We start from the raw sequence: 20,051 nt of genomic DNA, 5'->3' as shown, positions 1-20,051 counted from the left end.
CACCACTTTCTAGATTAGCACTTTTATTTGATAAACTTGCTCTCAACTTCATCACAAACATATTCCATTACTTCACTCCAAACACACTAAATTACCCCAGCACTTAACTCTTTATTGTGGAATGGAATCCAAATGAATGCGCACACACACTAATTTCTCATCAATTGACTTGCACAACTAATGTTAAATTGATAAACAGTGAAAGCCATTATTTGGAGAATGACTAGTTTCCATGTTTTCTACATTTTCTCTGTGCGAAACAAGTCATTCAAGCCAGCAAACTTAAAATGGAACATGAGAAACAATTGAAATCTTCCAAACTACATCTTTACCCCCCCCCCCCCCCCCTTCTTTCGTAGTTGAGTTCAAGTATATTTTGCGCTTCAGACAAGCAGCGTCTCCTGTGATGAACGAGCCGTTCGCATCCGTAAGGCCACTTTATTTTGGAATTGGACGAGTCTCTGCGGATTTACCGGCTTCGGGGACAAAGCGGGAACTCCACGTGGGCGAGGCAGGGTCTCTGAACACCCCCTGTAAATCCCACGTGTGTGTGTGTGTGCATGTGTGTGTGTAACAGCGCAGAAACATACCTCCCCACATAAGTTTCCATTATCACCTCAATAAAGTCCAGATGCACGTGGTTGTTGACATAATCCTGGCCACCGTGTGAAATGTTAGGCGTCATCGTAATGTTCAACCGCTTCCCCCACGCCCTCTTGCTTAGGCGGCGGGTGGTTCTGGTGGCTGGTAGGGAGGTGGGCGTGCTGCGTGTCTTACTTGTCCCCAAGGACTGCGTACTGGTTGTCCAGTTGAAGATGCGGCACGGGGGCGCCGGGGCCGGTGTTGGCGTCTTCTCGTCCACGGCCTTTGTGTTTGACCATTTCGAATGGCTTTTCCATGTCGCGATCCCTAGTGGATTAAAGGTAAAGATTACATTAGATTTTTAATAAATGGCATTAGCTATAGGCGTCCGTCTCATTTGCCTGCGTGTCTCCACTTGCTTGCCCGTGGCCATCAGGGAGGGGAATTGAGCGTCGTTGAAGATCTCAGGGGGTCCCTGGGTGGGCCCTCGTCTGGACGAGGGGTTGCGAGCTCCCGGAGGCCGGTAAACGCCAGACGGCTTTGATTCGGGGACCTCTGCCTCTTCTGTGGGGAGAATAAATTTGGATTTTATAGCCCCAGCAATTGGTGTAGACCAGGTATGGGCCCATTAGGCTTTTTAATGCGGGCCGCAGATGTTGTCCAAATATGTTTTCCCCAAGATGGCGCCGCCACACGGAAGCCCACCCCTGGTGTAGACACTATTGTGGCTGTATCAGTAAATAAAAGGTTACTGCTCCTTACCCACGGGTGGAGGCGGCGCGGGAACAGAAGTGGACTTGTTCCAAGGCCCCGACACTTTGTCGCCGCCCGCGACAACGAGGGCGTCCCCATCTTCGCCCTCATTCTGCTCGCCATCCTCGTAGTCTTCTTCGTCCTTCTCGTCGCTGTGGAAAACAAGACGTCACAGTTAATCAACTCAGTTCTGAACACATTAAAAATGACCCTTTTTTCTCTTACCTTATCTGCATGGATTGAAGCCTCAGTCCACTATAGTCCACTTCTTTCTGCTCAAACTCTTTCCACTCCTCGTCCTCCTGGCCGAAAGGGGACACAGCTAACTTAACAAGCGTAATAGCAGACTTTTGTCATCTACAAGAAATTACAGAGCGACTATCAAAACGTATTGAACGTCTATAAACTCCAATGGAAGAAAATCAACCAACATGCTCCGACTTGCATACAAAGTCGGGTGAGGTCGCTTCTGTAAAAAGACGAAACGCTGTCGACAAGCGAGGACATTTAGTGTCTAAACAAACTAAAATGGCGGCGCCTCGCCCTTTTAGCATTGTACATAATTCTTTTAATATACACAATTTCATCCATTAGTTTGACACCTATTTAGTCGCAAGTACTTCTATAGTCCTTTTAATCAGTAAGACAATCGGTGTCAGATAAAAAAAGAAGAAGCTAAATGCTAAGTGATAGCTAGCAGCCGGTCGTCACATGAGCCGGGAGCATATGCTACCTCACAGGTTGCGATTCTTTTATTAAAATAAGACTCTAATAGTAGGTTGGCTTTTAATTAAATCTTAAATAGGATTAGATTTTTCCTGTCAAGTAACTTAAGAGTACTTCTCAGACGCCACGAACACATTACCTTCTCCATATTGGGGTCCGATCCATCGCCTTTTGAGGACTTTTCATTCTCCTTTCTGGTCTTTTTAAAGCCCATCGATGAAGAAGATGTCTCCTTGGCCTTGCCCTTGTCTTTCTTCTTCTTCTTATCCCGTTTGGCAAAGAAGTCGTCTAGGCTCTTCTCGCTTGACACATCCGCCATTTTCCAAAGAGAACCGCTAGCTTCTTTTTTTTTAAGCACGCCGGAGCAATGACACACGCCTAGAGGGGGTGGAAAGTGGTCCTCGTGGAGAGAGAAAGGTTGGCCACAATTAGACGATTAAACAAAAGTTGCTCGAGTTTTAAGGGGTCGTTTCAGCCCCTAAAAAGCGTGGTTAAAATTAAAAAGGATTGGACTGTGTGAGTCGTCAGCTTTCCTGTCAGGCATGCCATGCACCGCACTGAAAATCTGACAATTCAGCATCGTGATCCGGAAGTGGATAGGCATCAAACGGGAAGTGGTACTATTTATATGCCTGATTAAAAATACATAAATATTTGCGGCTTAAATCATGTGTAGGACGACGTTAAAGTAGCTAAATTCTAAATCTGAATACACCGTAGTCTTCCATTCATTATTTTTTTTACTGTGGAATATTTAAAAATAAATCGCCCGAGTCACCTGTCATTCCCAGAAATGGTGATAGGTGGCGCTCATGCCTTCTCCAAGGGCCCAACTGTTAGTAATTGTAAAACATTAATTAAGAGTAAAAGCCCACTTAGATAGCATGGGACAGCAAAAATAAATGTAAAAAACGAGTGTTTTTCATGACTTCGAAACGTTTATTTATAAAAAATTAAACCATTGATTTGTGTGTCTTTACAGAGGGAAATAGCAGAGCGCACATTTTCTTTTTCTTGTCTTTTTAGCCCCGTGAAATGGAACCAGTCTACATAATCGAGACCAGTATACTTTCTCCCAATGAAACATATGAAATTCCTGTACAAAACATAAACGTATCAACTCTACATATAACATTCCATCAAATGATTTCCTATCGTAGTTCACTACGTCCTTGAATTACGTTAGAAAATATGCTTTTAAAAAACAAAACAAACCTTTGTCAACCATCTGAAACTAAAAATAAAACCTATGATAAACTGTAAAAAGAACTATTGGCAAAACTCAAAGGTGATTTGAACCACTAGAATTAAAACAGCTAAAAATATTAAATTAATCTATCAGATTATGCAGAACATTTGATATGATTTGAGGGTTCATTCAAATTCTTTTTGATTACTTTTCCCAATAAAACAAAAATGCGACACATGCTGACCAAACCCAGTCAACATGTTGGCTCAGTTTTAACTATCATATTTTGTACATTATTCACACTATAAGAAAAAAAAGATCTCTCAATGTCGTCAGATTATTAAATTAGCCTCGACAGGCAGAAAAATAAAGCATCCGCTACCTTCACATCACTCCGGAACACAATTTTTAGATGATTAAAGATGAACAAAAGGTACCGTTTTATTTATAAAGTACTTTCTTACTTAGTTTCTCCCATACGGTAACTTTCCATCTTACATAAAATGTCCCGAAATGGATGTAAAATGCTTAAAAACAACAACTTACTTGTTTAAAAAGCGTCGCTTGATGCTCGATATGCAATTTTTCTTCTGATATTTTCGTGTGTGAAGGCAGCAGGATGGCGTCTCGCTATTATTTACACTCTGCAAACAACATTTTACAATCTAGTCAAAATATTTTTCCATTTTATGACATCTAGGATTTTTTTTTGTCTTTGGGAGGTTAGGAACAATCAATTAAAAAGGCTAAAAATAGCAACATAAGAATGTCATCCAGGGTTTTGAGGGGGTGGGGCAAGTGTGGTGGTCTTCAATGGCGACTAAAGGCAAGCCTGGATGTGATGAATCTTCTTCTGTGGTTTGTTACGTAGGCACGGCCGTCTCTAAGCTCCGGCGCCCCTGTCGCAGTTTACGTTTGTTGCTGTAGAGCGCCATCTCTTCTAGGGCCGAGGTATTGGACACGGGGATTTCGGGTTCTGGGCTGGAACCTAAAGTGCACACGGGTTTTAATGAATACAAATCTGATTAGTTTCAAAAAGGTCTTTGACCAAGTGGGAAATAATTCCTGCCATAAAATAAGGAATAGCAAAAGCGGACGGATATATTGCGTGTCTACGGTAATGTACTATGGATTAAGAGGGTGCAAATGTTTTGAGTAAAGTCATGGAACCACATAAAAATGTAAAGAATGCCGTTTTGGGTTAGTATGGGTTAATTTGGGGTTCTGTTTTAGTATATTGTTGTTATTTAGGGCTGCCACCATCAATAAACCAATAGGAATCGATTGGATAGTCCAATTGTTATGGGAATACATAACTGTGTTTTGTATTAAATAGAATGTGTACATGTAAATACATTTTAAAAAATAACATTCATTTCAATGATAATTACATTATTTAAAATTAAGAAACATATTTTTCCTTGACTTATTTTACACTATTATTTGAAATAATAAGGAAAAAGTAAACATCTTATTTTGAAATGCCTCCATTTTTCGATCAACAATAAGTCATCTACTTTATGTCATTGAATTAAAGTTGTATTTATGTTAAAACCTATTTTACAAATATAAGAAACCGAATCAAAGTGAAAAAACATGAATAGTATGAATAAATAAATATTTGTGGCAGCCCTATAGTAGAAGTCCACGCAACTATTTCTCACGTTAGGCTTATAAAAAGCAAAAACTCCAACCACACACACAATCCTACCACTAGCAGTCGCTTATCCCAGGTAGACACCTGAATCGAAAAATAACAGGAAAGACGTTTCTCATTCCACCTCCTTTCCAGGTTCCTCATGGCAATCGTCAAAAAGTTCAAATTAGGGAAATGGCGTTCACTCACCGGGATTCTGTGAGTCGTCGTCGGCGTACTGGAGGTCGTCCGCCACGTCCGGAGACTGCGGGGAAAAAGAGCGGAAGTGAGTGGAAAATGATCGGGGTGCCATTTGGGGAAAGCTTAGGTTAGCTTGTCAGCGCATTGTTATGAATGGAAAATCACCGGCCCAAAGAACAACAAGCCAAAGTACCTCAAGTCACCCAATTGGCCTTCTCTTATACTAGCTAGCATTAAATGCTAACTTTTTCATGCATGAATTATGCTAATTCTATTTTTATTTATCTAAATGTATACATCTTAGGGCCTAATTATAATATTTTATGGCGTCCATTGGGACATCTAATTGTAGCATTTTATTTTTTTTTTACCTTTAATGAAGTGGTTATTTTAAGAATCCATTTTGTGAAAAATTAAATACTGATAAATGGGAAAAATGCAAATTTACAAAACAAGCCATGCATTGTAAACAATACAAATAACACAAAATAAAAATAAGTTATTTGTGGACTATTTGTTGTTTTTTTTTTGGGGGGGGGGAATTATAAAACAATAGATATATGTTAGCATTACATATTAATATTTTTTGGGGGAGACTAGAACTATTAGAGGTTAAAAAAAACCCAAATGCACTTTATAGTCCAGATTATACGGTAGTAAAATAAAGTAAGAAAGCCACCGCAATATGCCAATCCACCAAAAGCAGACAGGCGAGCCGAGATCTTTCCAAGCACCCCCCGCGAACGAGTATCCAACTCCTCAGCGCCATACTGCTTATTAGTCAATGCTGAAGATGCTTGGTGAGTGACAGGTGGGGGGGACGGGCAAGGGGATAGGGGGAGGAGCAAGACCAAAGTCTTCTCGCGAGGCTCAGCATGCGGCCGATACCTGGATGTCGTAAACCGGTTTGGAAGAGGGAATGGCGGCAAACTGGCGGTAGTCAAACCTCTTTGACGACAGGGACTGGAAGGATAGCAAGACAGGATGAAGGAGGGAGGGGTGGTGTGGGAGGGTAGTGGGCGGGGTTTATATTGGCGGTGGTGGTGAAAGCGGGTGAATGATGCTCGGGTGAAATCGTGGACTAAGACACAAACGGACTTCTCGTTTTTCAAAATAAAACTGGTCCTGTTCTTATACAAGGTATTCAAAATAAACCGCCATTTTAGATTCTTAACTGGTGATTAGAATGGGCGCAATGAGACTTTGTAAGGACTTACCAGTCTTCCTGGGGAGGTTAGTCCTCGAGGACTGATGAGTTCTGCAAGATAAAACAAAGACAATGTGACATCTGGTAAAGTAAGACAAATCCCAGGACTTTTAAAAAGGACATTTTACCTTCAACGGGGGTGGGCGAAGGAGTTGGCGCCGGCGAAGGCGACTCCGCCAGCTGGTCCAAGGTATTGCGTTTCTTGCCGTCTCGAGACTTGGCGATGACCATTTGAGCTTTGAGGGCGTCCTGTTCCAAAGACTTCATACTACCAACAAAAGGAAGGCAACAATTAGACATTTATATCTTGTTTATCTTTGCTCAATTTCAAAATAAAAGACCACATTGTTTTACGTTATAGCGTTTGGTCTTACGTTTTCTAGCATGTCCAGTCTAATTTATGCACATATAAGCCATACCCTCATTTTTTCAGCAACAAATACGGCTTATATGCGAGAAAAAACTCTCACTAATAATGTACCTTCACACAAATGGCGGCCAAGTGCGCATTAGTATAAAGAAAGGCAATAAAACGTGCAGGGAGCCAGGCTGTAGCGGAAAAATGAAAGGTCAGCAAAGAGAATGGACACGGCACCCCCCACACCATGCCGTGCAGGGAGCCGACCTGAGCCGGGAGGGGTCAGAAGTGGAAGGATGCGACGCCCTGGTTCGAGCCTGATACAGCTTCTTAGCCAGGTCTTGCTCATACCGCTTAACGTCATCCTCCAGGCCAGCGGGCCTGCAGCGCCCCCCGATGCCACCCCAGGGAAAACCGTGAACAAGAGATCACGGGGACAGAGAAAGGAAGACACACACGGAGATAAAGACATGGAAAAGGGGGCGTGTTTACCGTGCCGCTCTCCACATGGCTCTTTTCTCCGCCTCCAGGGCCCGTTTCTCGGCGGGGGAAAGGTCCTTATCTGGGGATGGGGACGGCGCCAGTTCCGGGCTCTGTACGCGGAGTCTCTCCTGGTGGCGGCGCTCGGCTTTGGCCGTGCGGACGGGGGCCGGGTGCTCGCTGGGGGGAGAGCAGGGGGCGTGTCCAGACTTTGGCGTGGAGACCCCAAAAAAAAGCATCACATTTTACTTACCCGCTCATGGAATCGGGCCGCCGATCTGATCCCAAGCTGCTGTCCAACCAGTTCCCCGTCGTGTCGCCTTTGCTGTCCACAGATGAAGGCCTGTGAGGGGGTATTATGATTGAGTGGCAGCCATTTTGGAAAGGGGATAGAGGCGGTTTTGTACCCGCGGTAGTTTGGCGGCGTGGCGCAGGGTCGTGAGGGCGTTGAAACGGGTTCTACGTCGTACTCCACGCCGTCCAGAAGCACCTTGCCTGTGGCTTTCATCTGCGCCACGTGCTTGGCTAGGTCCTCTTCTTCGTCCTCGTCTTCTTCGTCCAGGAGGTACTCCCGTGCTCGTTGCTCGAATTTACGTTCTGAAAAACAGAGTTTAGCGAGTAAAGGTACGTTTTTTTTCATGTCATATAGCTACATTCGCTGCAAAATGAACAAGAAGTCACATTATATCAAAAAAGTTGACGGCCTAGTAGTTGACATTGCCCAAAAATAAATGAGGGAAAAAAATCTGTCATTTGGTCTGTTTTGATCCAAGATGGCGGTGCATGGGTGCAGTGGCTCTTTGCTCTCTATATTTTTATGTTACTTATTCTTTGTTTTTTGTTTTTTTTTACTTTGTGGATCAGTACCACCAATTTTATTATATGGAGCTATGTATGATGACAAAAAAGGGCTTTTGATTAGATTTTTGATTTGGTTTTGGACGCAAGCAAGATAAACATAAATAAATGTGCGAGGACCAACCTTCTTCCTCCCTCATCTTCTTGAGGTCGTCCTCCCCAACCAATGAGACGCGAGCTTTAGGCTTCTCGGGCGTCTGCTGCTTCACGTCGATCTCAAAGTACTTTTGTCGGTCTCGGAAGGAACGCTGCTCGGGGCTGCCCTTGCCGCCGGGCGAGGGACTCTGCAAACAAATGGTCGACGTTAGCCCAATGCGCTAATTCATTTGCCAAAGGTAGCAAGCAGCCGCCATTTTGACATCAACATCAACCACCTGATTAACCAAAGCCAAGAGACCGCCACCAGCCAAGCTAGCACACCACGGTGGCGGCTACCTGCGAGTCAAAGGACGGCCTTGAAAGGCGAGGCACGGCGGCCATATTGACGTACTCCCGGAGAGCCGAGGCTTCCGGACCGCTCGTGCCGTCCTCAAACACATCGTTTGATTCGGGAAAAGCTCGAAGGTCGAAGGGGTCAGACTTTGAGTGCTTTATTTTAGGGGAGAAACATTCCATTTGGCTAAAAATAAACATAGCGCGTGGTCTTGGATAGGAAATAAAATGATGTGGCGGCCTGGCTGGAATTTGTGTAAGTTTTTGGTGTTATTTAATGGAGTTTTACTCACCTCAGGTGAAGGTTGCTTGGGGCTGAAATTGTTCTTCATGCCGTAAAAATCCTTAAAGAGAAAGAAAAGGTTCAGGATTAGACACAAAATGGCGGCAATGGCAAAAATACAATACCAAAATGGATAATGTCATGCACATTAGGGCTGCCAAAGATCATTTTTGAAAGATTTTCATATGAAAAGAGGATTTGACTATAAAAATAGTTGCTTATTGAAGATGATAACTTATGTCAGCCCTATTGTTTGGAGTTTTTGAGCAAAATTGAAGGCACAATAAACACACAATAACAGTTAGAAGTGAGCTTAATTTGATTTTGACGCAACTTTTGATTGGCCAATCATTTAAACGTTCAAATGAAGCTCCTCAGTTAGCGACAAATGGCGGGCGATTTCATTCCACACGTCACAGCCAATGATCCGTCACGGCATGCGTCGGTTTGGGGCGCCGTTACGCGCCTACCTGCTCCGACTCTGGTGGCGCCAGCGAGCGAGGGACGGCGGCAAACGCTTGGTACGCCTGCTTGGCGGTCAGGGGGAAGTCGTAGGGCGAGGTGGGGGAGGGGACGCGAGGCTGCGATGGGCGGGGCCACGAGGGAAAGGGGCGTGACAGACAAAATGACAGGTTGGACGATGGAAATAAAACGGGATAGGTGGACAAATATGGCGGACGGAGGACGAAGACAGTAGGGCTTGCAACCAGGAAGACTTTTTCACATGTTTTTTTTTTTAAAAAGAAGTTTTTGAAATTAAGGCATAAATGGAATCAAGTCTTTGGTCGCTTTAACAGTGCGAATATTTTTCGGTGAGTTTACCTGAATGTCGGCCAATCTGTTTGAAGTGGGAGGGCAGGCAGCCACTAAAAGCCTGCAAACCGACTTTCCAACTTCAAACGGATTGGACGGAAATGAGTCCGCAATTGAGCGACAATTATTTTGATAGTCCATTAATGTTGAAAAAATAGGGACATTTTGATATATAACTTTTTAAATTTTAAAGGTAGGTAGTTTCATTTAATTTCTCATTTTAAAAATTATTGTATTAAAATATTGTTATTTTTTTTAAATTAATGTATTTATAAAAAAGTTTAAATAGTAAATAGTCATTTTTTACATTTCTTTTAAATGTACCTATATTTAATTACACTAATTCCTTTATAAATAAATTTTCCTACCATTTATATTGAACAATATATATATATTTTTATAAGTAGTAAACATATTTGTAAACATTGGCATTTTACTTTTGGAAAATTATCATATAGTAGTTAAACAGTGGTATAATATTCATTATCCAAATATTATAATTGCTCAAATCTACTGACGAATGATGATTATGATTAATGGACCATCAAAATAACAGATTACGGCAGCCATGGTCTCATAGCTACTACATGCTACGCACTCGGCCCTACGTGGAGGTGAGGGGTCTTACAGAGGTCTGAGAGTTGAAAGGGGAGGGGCCATGCTGGAAGGGGCTGGGGGTGAGGCCGTCCGGGCTTGGGCTCGGTCGCACGCGCCCCACAGGTTGAATGGCGCCCGGTCGTGTCTGCCCGAAGAAAGATATTTGAGTTGTCAGTGGCCGTTTCGGCACCCCCAAAATGATGTTACTCACAGAGGAGGAGGCGTAGTCCTTGGTGTTGGGGGTGGAGGTGAAATGGATGCTTGCCTGTGGAAGAAAAGATGAGGAATTGAGGAAAAACTAAGCGGAAGAGGCGGAGTCAAGTGTTTTGACTGGAAAATTAAGTTGAGGTGAAGTGGCTCGGGACTCACCGGTGGAATTGTCGGGGAATAGGGAGCATCTCGGATTGGACTCTCTATTCTGGTGTAATCTGACGATGGCGTCTGAGGGATAAAAAGTTTTCAATTAGAGAACTTTACATAGCAATTTATTTGTTAGTCCACACATTCCCAAAAAAAACGTGCACTTCTTTTACAAGTCGTTTTCATTCACTTCCCATGACGATTCAGGATGAAACGCGATTCGGTTGTAAAGCGGATATACGCATTGTGAAGAAAACGAGTGACTTTCTCAAAAGTTCAGTACGGACCGAAGCGGTTGGGGAAGTGGTTTGGGAAGCGGACCACAGCATTGTCACGCAACATGCCACGGCAAAGCCAGGCAAAAGGAGTCTTGCCTTGCTGAATAACCAAGGTTGAAGTTGCCCTTGCTTCCCGTACCCCACCGGGGGTCCGGAAAGGATTTGTTGATTGGCGGGGAGACCCTTGCCTCGACGGTTAGCCACTAAAAATGGGTTCTCCTTAAAGCAAATAGGCTGAGAGTCCACCAGAGACTCCCCGTCTTCTTCGGTGGAGTTCAGAGTCAACGTGGAGCTGGAGTTGTCTTCGTTGGAGGAGGCGGGCTCCGGGAGGTGGTTAGGGCAGTGGTTCAAAATGAAGTCTGGGGGGTCTAACGGGGCACCGCTTTGGGCGAGAGAGAGGACCTCCATTGGGGTGGTTAGAGTTAAAGGAGAAGAGAACTGAACAGGGTGAAACTATAGTGAAAGAAATGGGAGAAATAGCAAATAGGTCAAAAATAAAAGTATAATAGATTTGGACTGGGGAGCAATTTTCAGATTTTTTTTAACATCAATTACAATACATTTGTTTAACAAGATGGAGTCAATTTGGACAAGTATTAGTAGTTCATAATCCTATTTTTTTAAAATAAACAAGGTCACCAAATTCCAGGCCCTTAAACCCATCCCCGAACCGCATTCTTTTGAACCATCTGCAGTGATTCCCACACTAAAAGTCTTCGTCCTCCATTGACGGAGCGCCTCTACAATGTCTGCATTCAACCCCGAGAGCCATAAATAACCAATTATCAGCCTGGCGAGACGCTCCGTCTCCTAAAGTCTGAACTGGGACGCCAAAAAACTAGCAAGACTAAACAAAACCTCGATTTTCATACCTACTTTAGCGCGCTAGCCCGGAATGTCCTCCACGTCCCGGCGAGTCCCAGTCCTATGAAGTCGCCGCAATAACCGGACAAGCCGCCTCCCCCCCTCGGCGACGCCCACGCCGAATGACCAAATGCAGGTTTAAAATATCCCAAGTGGGGCAGCTGCTGCCGTGGACCCTTCCCCCCCCAAAGTTTGTCACACATTTAAACAAGGCCATGGGGTCGGCCATTTTAAAAGAGTTGATGACTTACCCGATTAATTTTCTGTAAACTGGTGGTGGGTAGTGCTGCCAAGGTTTTGTAGTCCAGCTTTAAAGGTCCAGGGCCCATGTTCTAGAAAGAAAAAATACCAGGTGATTAAAATGAACAACAATAAAAAAAAATTACTTGACATTTCCTGATGTGAATTTAAATGATTTTGTCAATTGAAGACGTCCAGTCCATTTTGACAGAAAAAAAATGGATTGGACGTCTCTCGTCATCCATTTTGATGAGTCTTTTACTACTTAAGTATTTTTTAAATTTAAAGTAAATTATTTTTAGCATAAAATACAAGAAATTTACTTCTTTATACTTTTTAACCTGTGTTATACTTAAATTAGGTATTTTTTATATATTTTCTTACAATCTACTATTATAAAAACAGCATGGTTTTATTTGAAAATTTTAAATTAAGCTACCCCACAAAAAAACTAACCCCTTTTCAAATGAATTTAAATTTATTAAATTTATCAAAACAAAATACAAAGAGTGCTCTTTTTTTGTTACTCATCAAATCCATTATTCTTTACATTATTTTTCCCCAAAATAAAAAGCAAATATTTTTTTAGTTGTCACTGTCAAAGACTGTCATTTTCATAATTTTATTCCAATGTAAAAAAGTAGCATTTTTGGATTTAATATTTAATAAATTCTTCTATTTGCGAGTCCAGGAGGACCTCACCTCCGTCTCTTCTTCAAGCAGGCGAGTTGCCTCCTCTCGCTCCAATCGCATTCGCTCCTTCACCCCAGAAAAATGCAGGAAGAGAAAGCACGCACACAAAGGAGATGAAATGACAGCACGAGTCAGAAAAAAAAGGATAGCAAGCATGAAAGGGTGGGGAGGAGAGACACAGAAAAGTAAAGAATCAGTCATTCATGGGAAAACTCATGCGAGAGGGGAACCCCTTGTTCTTTCAAAATGATGGACTCACCACTTTCTCCATCTCTTCCTTCTCCCACTGCGACGTCTCCCTCACCATCTCCGACTCCTGGAGAAGAATGAGAGTTAGCGATCTGGGATCGGTCGCTAAATAAACGGCCGCTAGCGCTCCCGAGCGCTAGCCATGAAAGTAGTGTGTGGGCTGAATTGCTGCCGTGGCACACACACACACACACATATAGACACGGGCGCACACACATACACAAAAGCGCTGAACAAAAACATTGGATTGACATTGCGTCCACTTGGCGCAAGCCGGAGCCATTGCCGGTATGTTGATGACTGGCGAAAATGCTGGAACGTTGGAGCACTTGCGACGCATGCTAATGACTTTCCGGCTTCCCGAAAATACTTGGGAAGCACTTGTGTGTTTTTAGATTAAAATAGGAATTTAGATCTACTCAAAAAAATTATTTTGTGGGGGAAAATAATGTTTTGATAAAAAAATGTCAGTAGAGGGCTGCAAAAATGAATTTAAACAACAACAAAAAGGAGATGATTTACTCTTTTTGTTGTGTAAAATAAATATATTTACGTTTTTTTTACTTATTAAAATATCTGAGTAAAAAAAATACATCCATTTAGCTTTTCACATTAGATTTTTAAAACCCTAAAATTAATAAATCAAGTAAAAATAATCAAAAAATAGAATATTTTGAGTATTTCTCCACTTTTGGTTGAGTATGTATATTTCTAAATATGTGAATACATATTAAAAAAATAATAAAGTAAAAATAAATGGGATAAAGAGATTTATTAATGTTATTTTTTTTCTAAACAGCAACTTTTTTGATAAACTATTTGCTAATAAAAGGACGACTATTTAACAACTTTTGATGACTATTTTTGACGCGTCTTTGACCTTTGTGGAAGTACCTTCTGCATAATGTCCACTTCTTCCGGACTCAGGTCTCGGTCTATGGAAGAAATGCTCTCCATGCTGTTCTTGCGGACGATCCCCGACGCAAAAGGGTTGGCGATGATGCCGGGAGACGCCTGTTGAGACAGCCAATCAGTGCTCGCTCACGGAGAGTTCCGAGGGCGACCGTTGGGAATACGATACGAACGTAAGGTTCCTCGTCGGGACTGGCCTCCGCCGCGGGCACCCTGCGCGGGTCGAAGCCGTCGCAGACCAGCATGACCAGGGAGTCGCCCACGGCGCGGAGGACGCGGACGGCCTCCGTGTGCGTCATTCCCAGCAGGCTGTGGTTGTTCACCTCTAGGATGCGCATGCCCACTTGGAGGCGGCTGTCGCGGGCCGCTGCGCCACTCGAGCTAACCTGGGTTAAAAAAAAAAGTAAAACATTAAAAATGCTGTTTAAAAAATATGGATAAATGGGAAAACACATATCAATAAATAAATAAAGACTTTAAAATATATCAATAAATAATAAACATTGTTTAAAAAATAGAAATAAATAAAAAACACAGTTTAAATTTTTTTTAATAAATAAAAAACAGTTTAAAAAATTTAAGTAAGTAAAAACACTGTTTAAAAAATAGAAATTAATAAAAAACAGTTTAAAAATTCAAAGATTCATTGTAAAAATCCCAGTTTAAAATTGGAAAGCCAGTAACTCTAATCTGAAATTAAAAATCTCTTATCAAATTAAACTCATTTTTTAAAACAATATGTTGGGCTTAATTAAAAAAATATCACATACTCAAATCCAAAGTGAAATGTAATCTAAATTACAAACTCATTTGAATGTCTACTTAATTTATATTCAGAAAAATCTCAATAAAAAAAAAAATATTATTATTATTTTTAAATACCTTAGATATGAAGATCCCCTCATCCGTGGCGTCAAAAGGATTTCCCGCGTGCCCTTTAGCACCTCCACGTATGCTAATCCCAAGTTTCTCCCCTGGCTGCTTATAGATGACAATTTCCTGCAGACGCCACATCAAAGACAGCAAAAGTCAGCACCCCCTCATGACCCCCTCATCAGACCCTATCTCCAACTCACCTGCATTCCCGGCGGCGAAGGATCTCTCCTCACGAGCATCCGTATCTCCTGCTTATTCGCCAACAGCGCCCTTACGGCATCCTGGTGCGTGGCGTGGCGCAGGTCCACGGCGTTGACCTCCAGGATCCGGTCGCCCACCCGCAAGCCGCTCTCGCAGGCCAAGCCGCGAGGGATGACCTTGGAGATGAAGACCCCGGGTTCGCTGACGCCGAAGGGGTGGCTGGCGTGGTCGCTGCCCCCCACGATGCTCAGACCCAGTGGACCGCCGGATTTGACCAGTGTCACTTCCTATGAGGGGAGAAGAGTTGTATGGAAGTTAGTACGTGTGTTCACAAAAAATGTGCTTACTAGAGGACTTTGAGGATTCTAGTTGGTGGTCTCGATTGTTTCTATGTCGGGGGACACGCATTCTACGCAGTTAAGAATGTGGGTGACCTGTTTTAGGAATTGTGTTGATAGGAATGGGCAATATTTGGGTTGGAGTACCCGTGTTTCCCGACCTTAATTGAGACTGTTAAAGGAATGTTAGTATTTTTGGTTGTTGTAATTTAGTGACTATTTTTTTGTCTGTTTGTTGTTGTTATTTGTGCACAACGTGGTGAAAGCTTGGGATGTCATTATACTTGAATAATGACAATAAGAGCATTGGATTGAATTCAATTATTTAATAAAAATATAATATTCTGATTGGCTAAAAATTGTCAGTCGGATTTTTTGGGGAGATTTGGGGATAAAAATGTTATTTGTTGAAATTAGAATTTTGACAAAAAGGACAAAAATATGAGTCTTATATTCCAATAAGTCAATAAGATTTGATAAGAAATTTCTGGTAAAAAATAGTGAAAATTAATTGTCACCAAAATGTATATTAAAAATTATACTTATTTTTTTGCTCGATTACAGAATGGCAATTCAATGAAAAACGTCACAGTTCGGGAAACACGGGTGGACTACAAAAGTCACATGACGACTTGCCATACCATGTACCATCCTCTAATCCTCTCGTACTGGACAGCAGAAGCATCAGAAGCCAAAGGTTAAGACCCACCCTCCATTTTGCGGGTGGTCCCCCCCCAAATCCCTTTACCTCCATGGGATACTCGTCCTCCAAGCGACCCAGGTGGTTCCCCTGCGCGCCGTCATCGTCCTGGTCCGGCGAGTCGGCCGGTTCCGGGGGCGGCGGCGAGTGCGCCCGTTGGCGGGACAGGCCCGGGGAACGCGGGGCGTTGGGGTCCCGCTCCACCAGGAGGGCGATAGTAGGGGAGGTGCCGGTAAGGAGCGCTACTGCCTGGTCATGTCTGGCCTCTGTCATGTCTACACCATTGATCTGGATTTACAGTGATAGACATGTGTCAATTCCTAAGGAATTTTAGGGGGGAGTATTCGTGAGGGGTGGGGGGGGGGGGTGGGGGGGGTTAGGGGGGCGTTTGGGCAAGATGGAGAGCAATTTTTTGGCTATTTATTTAGATTTGTTTTTAGCCAAGCAAAAATAATATTGCATTTAACTTGGTATTATTGACATTTTTTATTCATATTATTTTTGTCATTGATTTCTAATTTATGTTTTCATAAGAAACAAAAATGGGGTCAATGTTATTAATATTATTCTGAGAAAATATCTATATAAAAAGATGTAAATGTTCATTTATATTAAATGTATGTTCTAAAAAAAATAGTGAAAAATCTATAGAACGAAATATATTTTTTCCTTGATAAAGTTCCCTAAGTTCTAATGTGTTCTATTACAACTAAAACATATATTAAAGTATTTGCCAGCCACTTGCTTTTGTTGATTTAAAAAAAACAAAAGTCCAACGCTGCAGACTCCAAAAAATGTGCTCTTAAATGGACAAAAGCAAGGGTTTTTGGGTCTTAGGTTGTCCTAAAGCAACGAATCCAGCTTCTAGCAGACAAGCAGAGGTCAGCGCTGGCCCGGCAGTATCACCGCTTACCATTGGCTGACGCAGCAACACCGCACCTACCACCTACCATCGCAGGGTTAGCTAACAAGCGTGTAGCGAGACAGTGGGGAAGGAAAAAAGGATACAAACAGCACAAAGTAGGGAGAAAGACAAGCTAGGAAAGGGAAGGGTTAAAAGAGGCGTTCAAGGGACATTCGTTAAAGTCATTGACGATGCTAGACGTCCACATTTTTGGGACTGGGAGGGGCCAACGTTTAGCTCTGTCAATGGCAACCATTGAGTTCAATAAAAAAAATACTTTGAGACAAAACAAAAATGTGTACAGGCAAATTACAGGAGTATTATTATGATATTAAAGTTATATGGATGCTAAATTAGAGCCATTAGTAAACTCTTACTAGTACCCCTTTAATACTGGATGGTAAAAACTTCTAAAGTTGCAACGATTAAAAAACAAAGTATTTACAACCTGTCAAAAGTTGAACGTATAAAAACAAAGTACTCACGGAGATGACCCTGTCCCCAATCCGTAGCGTGCTGTCCCGGTGTGCTGCTCCCCCCTCTGCAATTCGAGAGATGTAGATCCCCTAAAAAGGTGGAAAATAGATATATTTGTATTATTATAATGACTCCCTGCAACTACTTAAAAAGTGTTCCAAATCAAATGGGCTGAAACTCAAAGAAAAGCGCGTCAAGAAAGCTCGGAGAAGACATTTTGAACGCCTGCAGTCGACCTATCGCGTGTCTGGAAGTCGCTATTCATATCTCCGTCTCCACGGTGATGGCAGAGTAACACCACGACTGGAATTGGAGCAACTCGGTGATTGACAGTTACGAGAAACTCTTCATTGCGGATCTGCGGGTGTCAAGCAGAAGGCCCCTATGAGAAAATTTAAACTAGGACTGAGCTGGGCTCGAACCCTCGACTCCAAAACGGCGAGCCAGACGTACTAACCGCAAAAATACTAAAATTTCAGATATAAATAATCAGTTTGATTGATATTCCCTACCCTATCAGTTTAATACTGAATATATTTTTCCTTTAAATAAAAAAAAAAATAATGGACAAAAGTAGTGCAAGATATTTCAATATTTATGAAATGTACTACTCTCAGTACTGGAGTAATCCCTTAATGATCGCATCTTTACTTATCACATTCCCTACTAAGCAAAAAGACAGCCTATGAAAAGAGCACTGTTTTATTTATAAATAAAGCCCCCCCAAAAAACTCACCGTGTCCCCGGCGCGGTACGGCGTGGAGCCCTTCCCGCCGGCGATACTGAAGCCCAGGCCCCTGTCGTTGCGCACCAGGCAGGCGGAGAGGCGCTGTAGGGGCCCCACACTCGGTCCACATTCCGTCCCAAAGACTAAGCCGCTGCTGTTCCGCCGTTCCCGAGGAAAGTAGTCGTCCTCGGGTCGGAGCGGCGTGGTGGTGACGGCGTTCTCGGGCTCCACCATGCGTTCGCGCAGCACCGTCATGGAGACGGCGGCCCCAGAGCTACGCAGGGCCTCCACGGCTGTGTGGTGTTCGGCTTGGTGGAGGTCCACGCCGTTCACCTAGGGGCCAGTGGGGAAATGTCAACACATTAGATAACTTTATCACATGAAGTCATTTAAACTTTCTATTTTATATTATCAAAAAAAGCTGGGAATATTTACAGTGTATTTTTATGTATATTTTCTATCAGTCTATAGTCTGTAAAAACCCACTAAAATGTTCCTTGTACCTGGAGAAGTTTATCTCCCACTTTAACTCCGGCTATGGCCGCCGGCCCGTCTTCGGAAACTCTGGAGATGAAGATCCCCTGCAAGGAAAATGAGAAAAAAAAATACACCATGAGTGAGTTCTCCCCGTCACGTAGCGCCCTGAGCGGTCGTCCCGACCTCGTCGTCGCCCTTGTACGGCGTGGAACCTTTCCCGCCGGCGATGCTGATGCCCAGGCCTCCGCTTTGCCGCAAGATGGTTAAATTGTGCTGCCAGGTGAGAAGGCCCAGTCAAAAAATGGGATTAGAGTCAAAAGGAAGGAACCCGTCTGGAGTTTAAAGATGGCTGCCAGCTTTTACTTTATTTACAATTGTCGAGTTGCAGTGTTAACTTTCAATTTGGTATTCACTAAAGTGTGAGTGATGGTTATTTGTTGATCTTCTAATGAGATCAAATGTCACTTTTTTTGCATTTTGGGGGCTGCTAAAGCCAAAAACTGCCTTTAGACTCCAGACTTTTACCCATTTGGAAGTACTCCTATAGTACAATTTGTGTACATAACCATGAAAATTGGGATAAACTACTCACAAAAACAATTATTTGGGGATATCATCAGTTTTCTTATAAAAACTTAGACTGATTTTAAGTGAATTTATGAGGAGCAGACGTCCTATCCTGCTGCTATGTCAAATATTGCCTTGGTTTTAGGAGTTGACGGCAGAAGTCACTGGCGGCCATTTTAGGTCAGAGGACTATTTAACAGTTCAGCCTGAAATAGCACTGAAAATTCTGATATCCCATTTTTTTTGTGAGTAGCTCAGCTATAAAACCCAACCATGTACACAAGCCATGCATAAATGTAAAAGAAAACATATTTTAAAAAAGAAATATAGAGAAGTGTATTCTACAACTGAAAAACAAAACAAAGAACCATGCTGCGGCGTTTACAATCCATTAAACATATCCAAAAAAATGTCTATTCTATTCCAGTCATAAAATTCATTCATCCGGCGGTTCCTTTCTTTTTGTGTAAAATGACACCAAAACAAAAAGGTTGCACGCAAAGCAAGGCAGAGGCAGACAAAACGGGAGGCGGTTAGGATGGAAAAGGGGATTTTTTTTTTTGAAAAGCAAAGCCAACAAAAAGAGTAAACAGGAAAGCAAAAGTACAGACCTCTTCCTCCTCAATTCGAGCAGGTTCAATCAGTAGATTATTGACTTGATCAAATGACACCCCCTGTTAGGAACCAGCGACAAGCATGCGGATTAGTCAGGCTCCCCCCCTAAAAAAAAAAAGGCTGGTGCTTGCCCCGCCCCCAAAATATGACAAATGTAAGCATCCCCACTCAGAAGCCAAAGCACGCTGGCACCAGAACGCGGACACCACAAGATGGAGGGAACGGGAAAAAGCAAAAGCGTGGACGAAAGAAGGCACAAAAATTCAAATAAAATGATTAAGAAAATAAAAGAGAGTTATTATAATATATCAAATATTTGAGGAAAAAAAATACATGGACAAAAACATTTCTTGTTTATATTTGAATGTAGAATAGTGTTAACGGTGTAATTTTTTAATTAAATGGAAAATGTTGAGCATTTTTGGTCATATTTACTCTTTAATCCAAACTAAAACTGA

At 42.5% G+C, this 20,051-nt stretch overlaps 2 protein-coding genes across 3 annotated transcripts in view; both read right to left on the bottom strand.

The window, feature by feature from the left end:
* Positions 1–3: 3 nt before the first annotated feature.
* cdv3 (carnitine deficiency-associated gene expressed in ventricle 3) lies at positions 4–2,658 on the bottom strand. 2 transcript variants are annotated; one of them, XM_077736088.1, is made up of 5 exons: positions 2,201–2,658; positions 1,561–1,637; positions 1,345–1,487; positions 984–1,146; positions 4–909 (listed from the first exon to the last, which is right to left on the bottom strand). In XM_077736088.1, exons 1-5 carry the CDS (start codon positions 2,378–2,380, stop codon positions 774–776), a joined length of 699 nt encoding a protein of 232 aa, XP_077592214.1. In that variant the 5' UTR covers positions 2,381–2,658; the 3' UTR covers positions 4–773. The 2 variants fall into 2 exon arrangements, with proteins under 2 accessions (XP_077592214.1, XP_077592215.1); XM_077736089.1 differs by having other exon boundaries at positions 1,561–1,634.
* A 326-nt stretch (positions 2,659–2,984) lies between these two features.
* Positions 2,985–20,051, bottom strand: part of scrib (scribble planar cell polarity protein) — a 28,375-nt gene continuing 11,308 nt past the window's right edge. Inside the window, exons 16-39 of the mRNA XM_077735938.1 lie at positions 19,590–19,652; positions 18,595–18,684; positions 18,438–18,515; positions 17,944–18,267; positions 17,216–17,296; positions 15,875–16,114; positions 14,788–15,075; positions 14,594–14,710; positions 13,885–14,097; positions 13,694–13,813; positions 12,810–12,866; positions 11,869–11,949; positions 10,485–10,556; positions 10,327–10,380; positions 10,147–10,260; positions 8,716–8,766; positions 8,115–8,274; positions 7,540–7,729; positions 7,386–7,475; positions 7,145–7,312; positions 6,423–6,562; positions 6,305–6,345; positions 5,097–5,151; positions 2,985–4,238 (exon numbers count right to left, since the gene is read on the bottom strand). Of these exons, the coding sequence (XP_077592064.1) occupies positions 4,114–4,238; positions 5,097–5,151; positions 6,305–6,345; positions 6,423–6,562; positions 7,145–7,312; positions 7,386–7,475; positions 7,540–7,729; positions 8,115–8,274; positions 8,716–8,766; positions 10,147–10,260; positions 10,327–10,380; positions 10,485–10,556; positions 11,869–11,949; positions 12,810–12,866; positions 13,694–13,813; positions 13,885–14,097; positions 14,594–14,710; positions 14,788–15,075; positions 15,875–16,114; positions 17,216–17,296; positions 17,944–18,267; positions 18,438–18,515; positions 18,595–18,684; positions 19,590–19,652 (3,012 nt within the window). The 3' untranslated portion in view covers positions 2,985–4,113. The remainder of the gene's footprint in view (positions 4,239–5,096; positions 5,152–6,304; positions 6,346–6,422; positions 6,563–7,144; positions 7,313–7,385; positions 7,476–7,539; positions 7,730–8,114; positions 8,275–8,715; positions 8,767–10,146; positions 10,261–10,326; positions 10,381–10,484; positions 10,557–11,868; positions 11,950–12,809; positions 12,867–13,693; positions 13,814–13,884; positions 14,098–14,593; positions 14,711–14,787; positions 15,076–15,874; positions 16,115–17,215; positions 17,297–17,943; positions 18,268–18,437; positions 18,516–18,594; positions 18,685–19,589; positions 19,653–20,051) is intronic.

Source organism: Stigmatopora nigra, chromosome 16 (genome assembly GCF_051989575.1).
Source record: "Stigmatopora nigra isolate UIUO_SnigA chromosome 16, RoL_Snig_1.1, whole genome shotgun sequence".
Taxonomy (NCBI): Eukaryota; Metazoa; Chordata; class Actinopteri; order Syngnathiformes; family Syngnathidae; genus Stigmatopora; species Stigmatopora nigra.
This window is presented reverse-complemented; position numbering and strand designations above follow the sequence as displayed.

What these genes read in the sequence shown, in the direction of transcription:
- cdv3 (XM_077736088.1), bottom strand. Translation starts at nt 2,380, where the DNA reads ATGGCGGATGTGTCAAGCGAGAAGAGCCTAGACGACTTCTTTGCCAAA. An exon ending in CTTCAATCCATGCAGATAAG is followed by an intron (nt 1,488 to 1,560) that starts GTAAGAGAAAAA and finishes TGTTTTCCACAG; the next exon opens with CGACGAGAAGGACGAAGAAG. An exon ending in CGCGCCGCCTCCACCCGTGG is followed by an intron (nt 1,147 to 1,344) that starts GTAAGGAGCAGT and finishes TTCTCCCCACAG; the next exon opens with AAGAGGCAGAGGTCCCCGAA.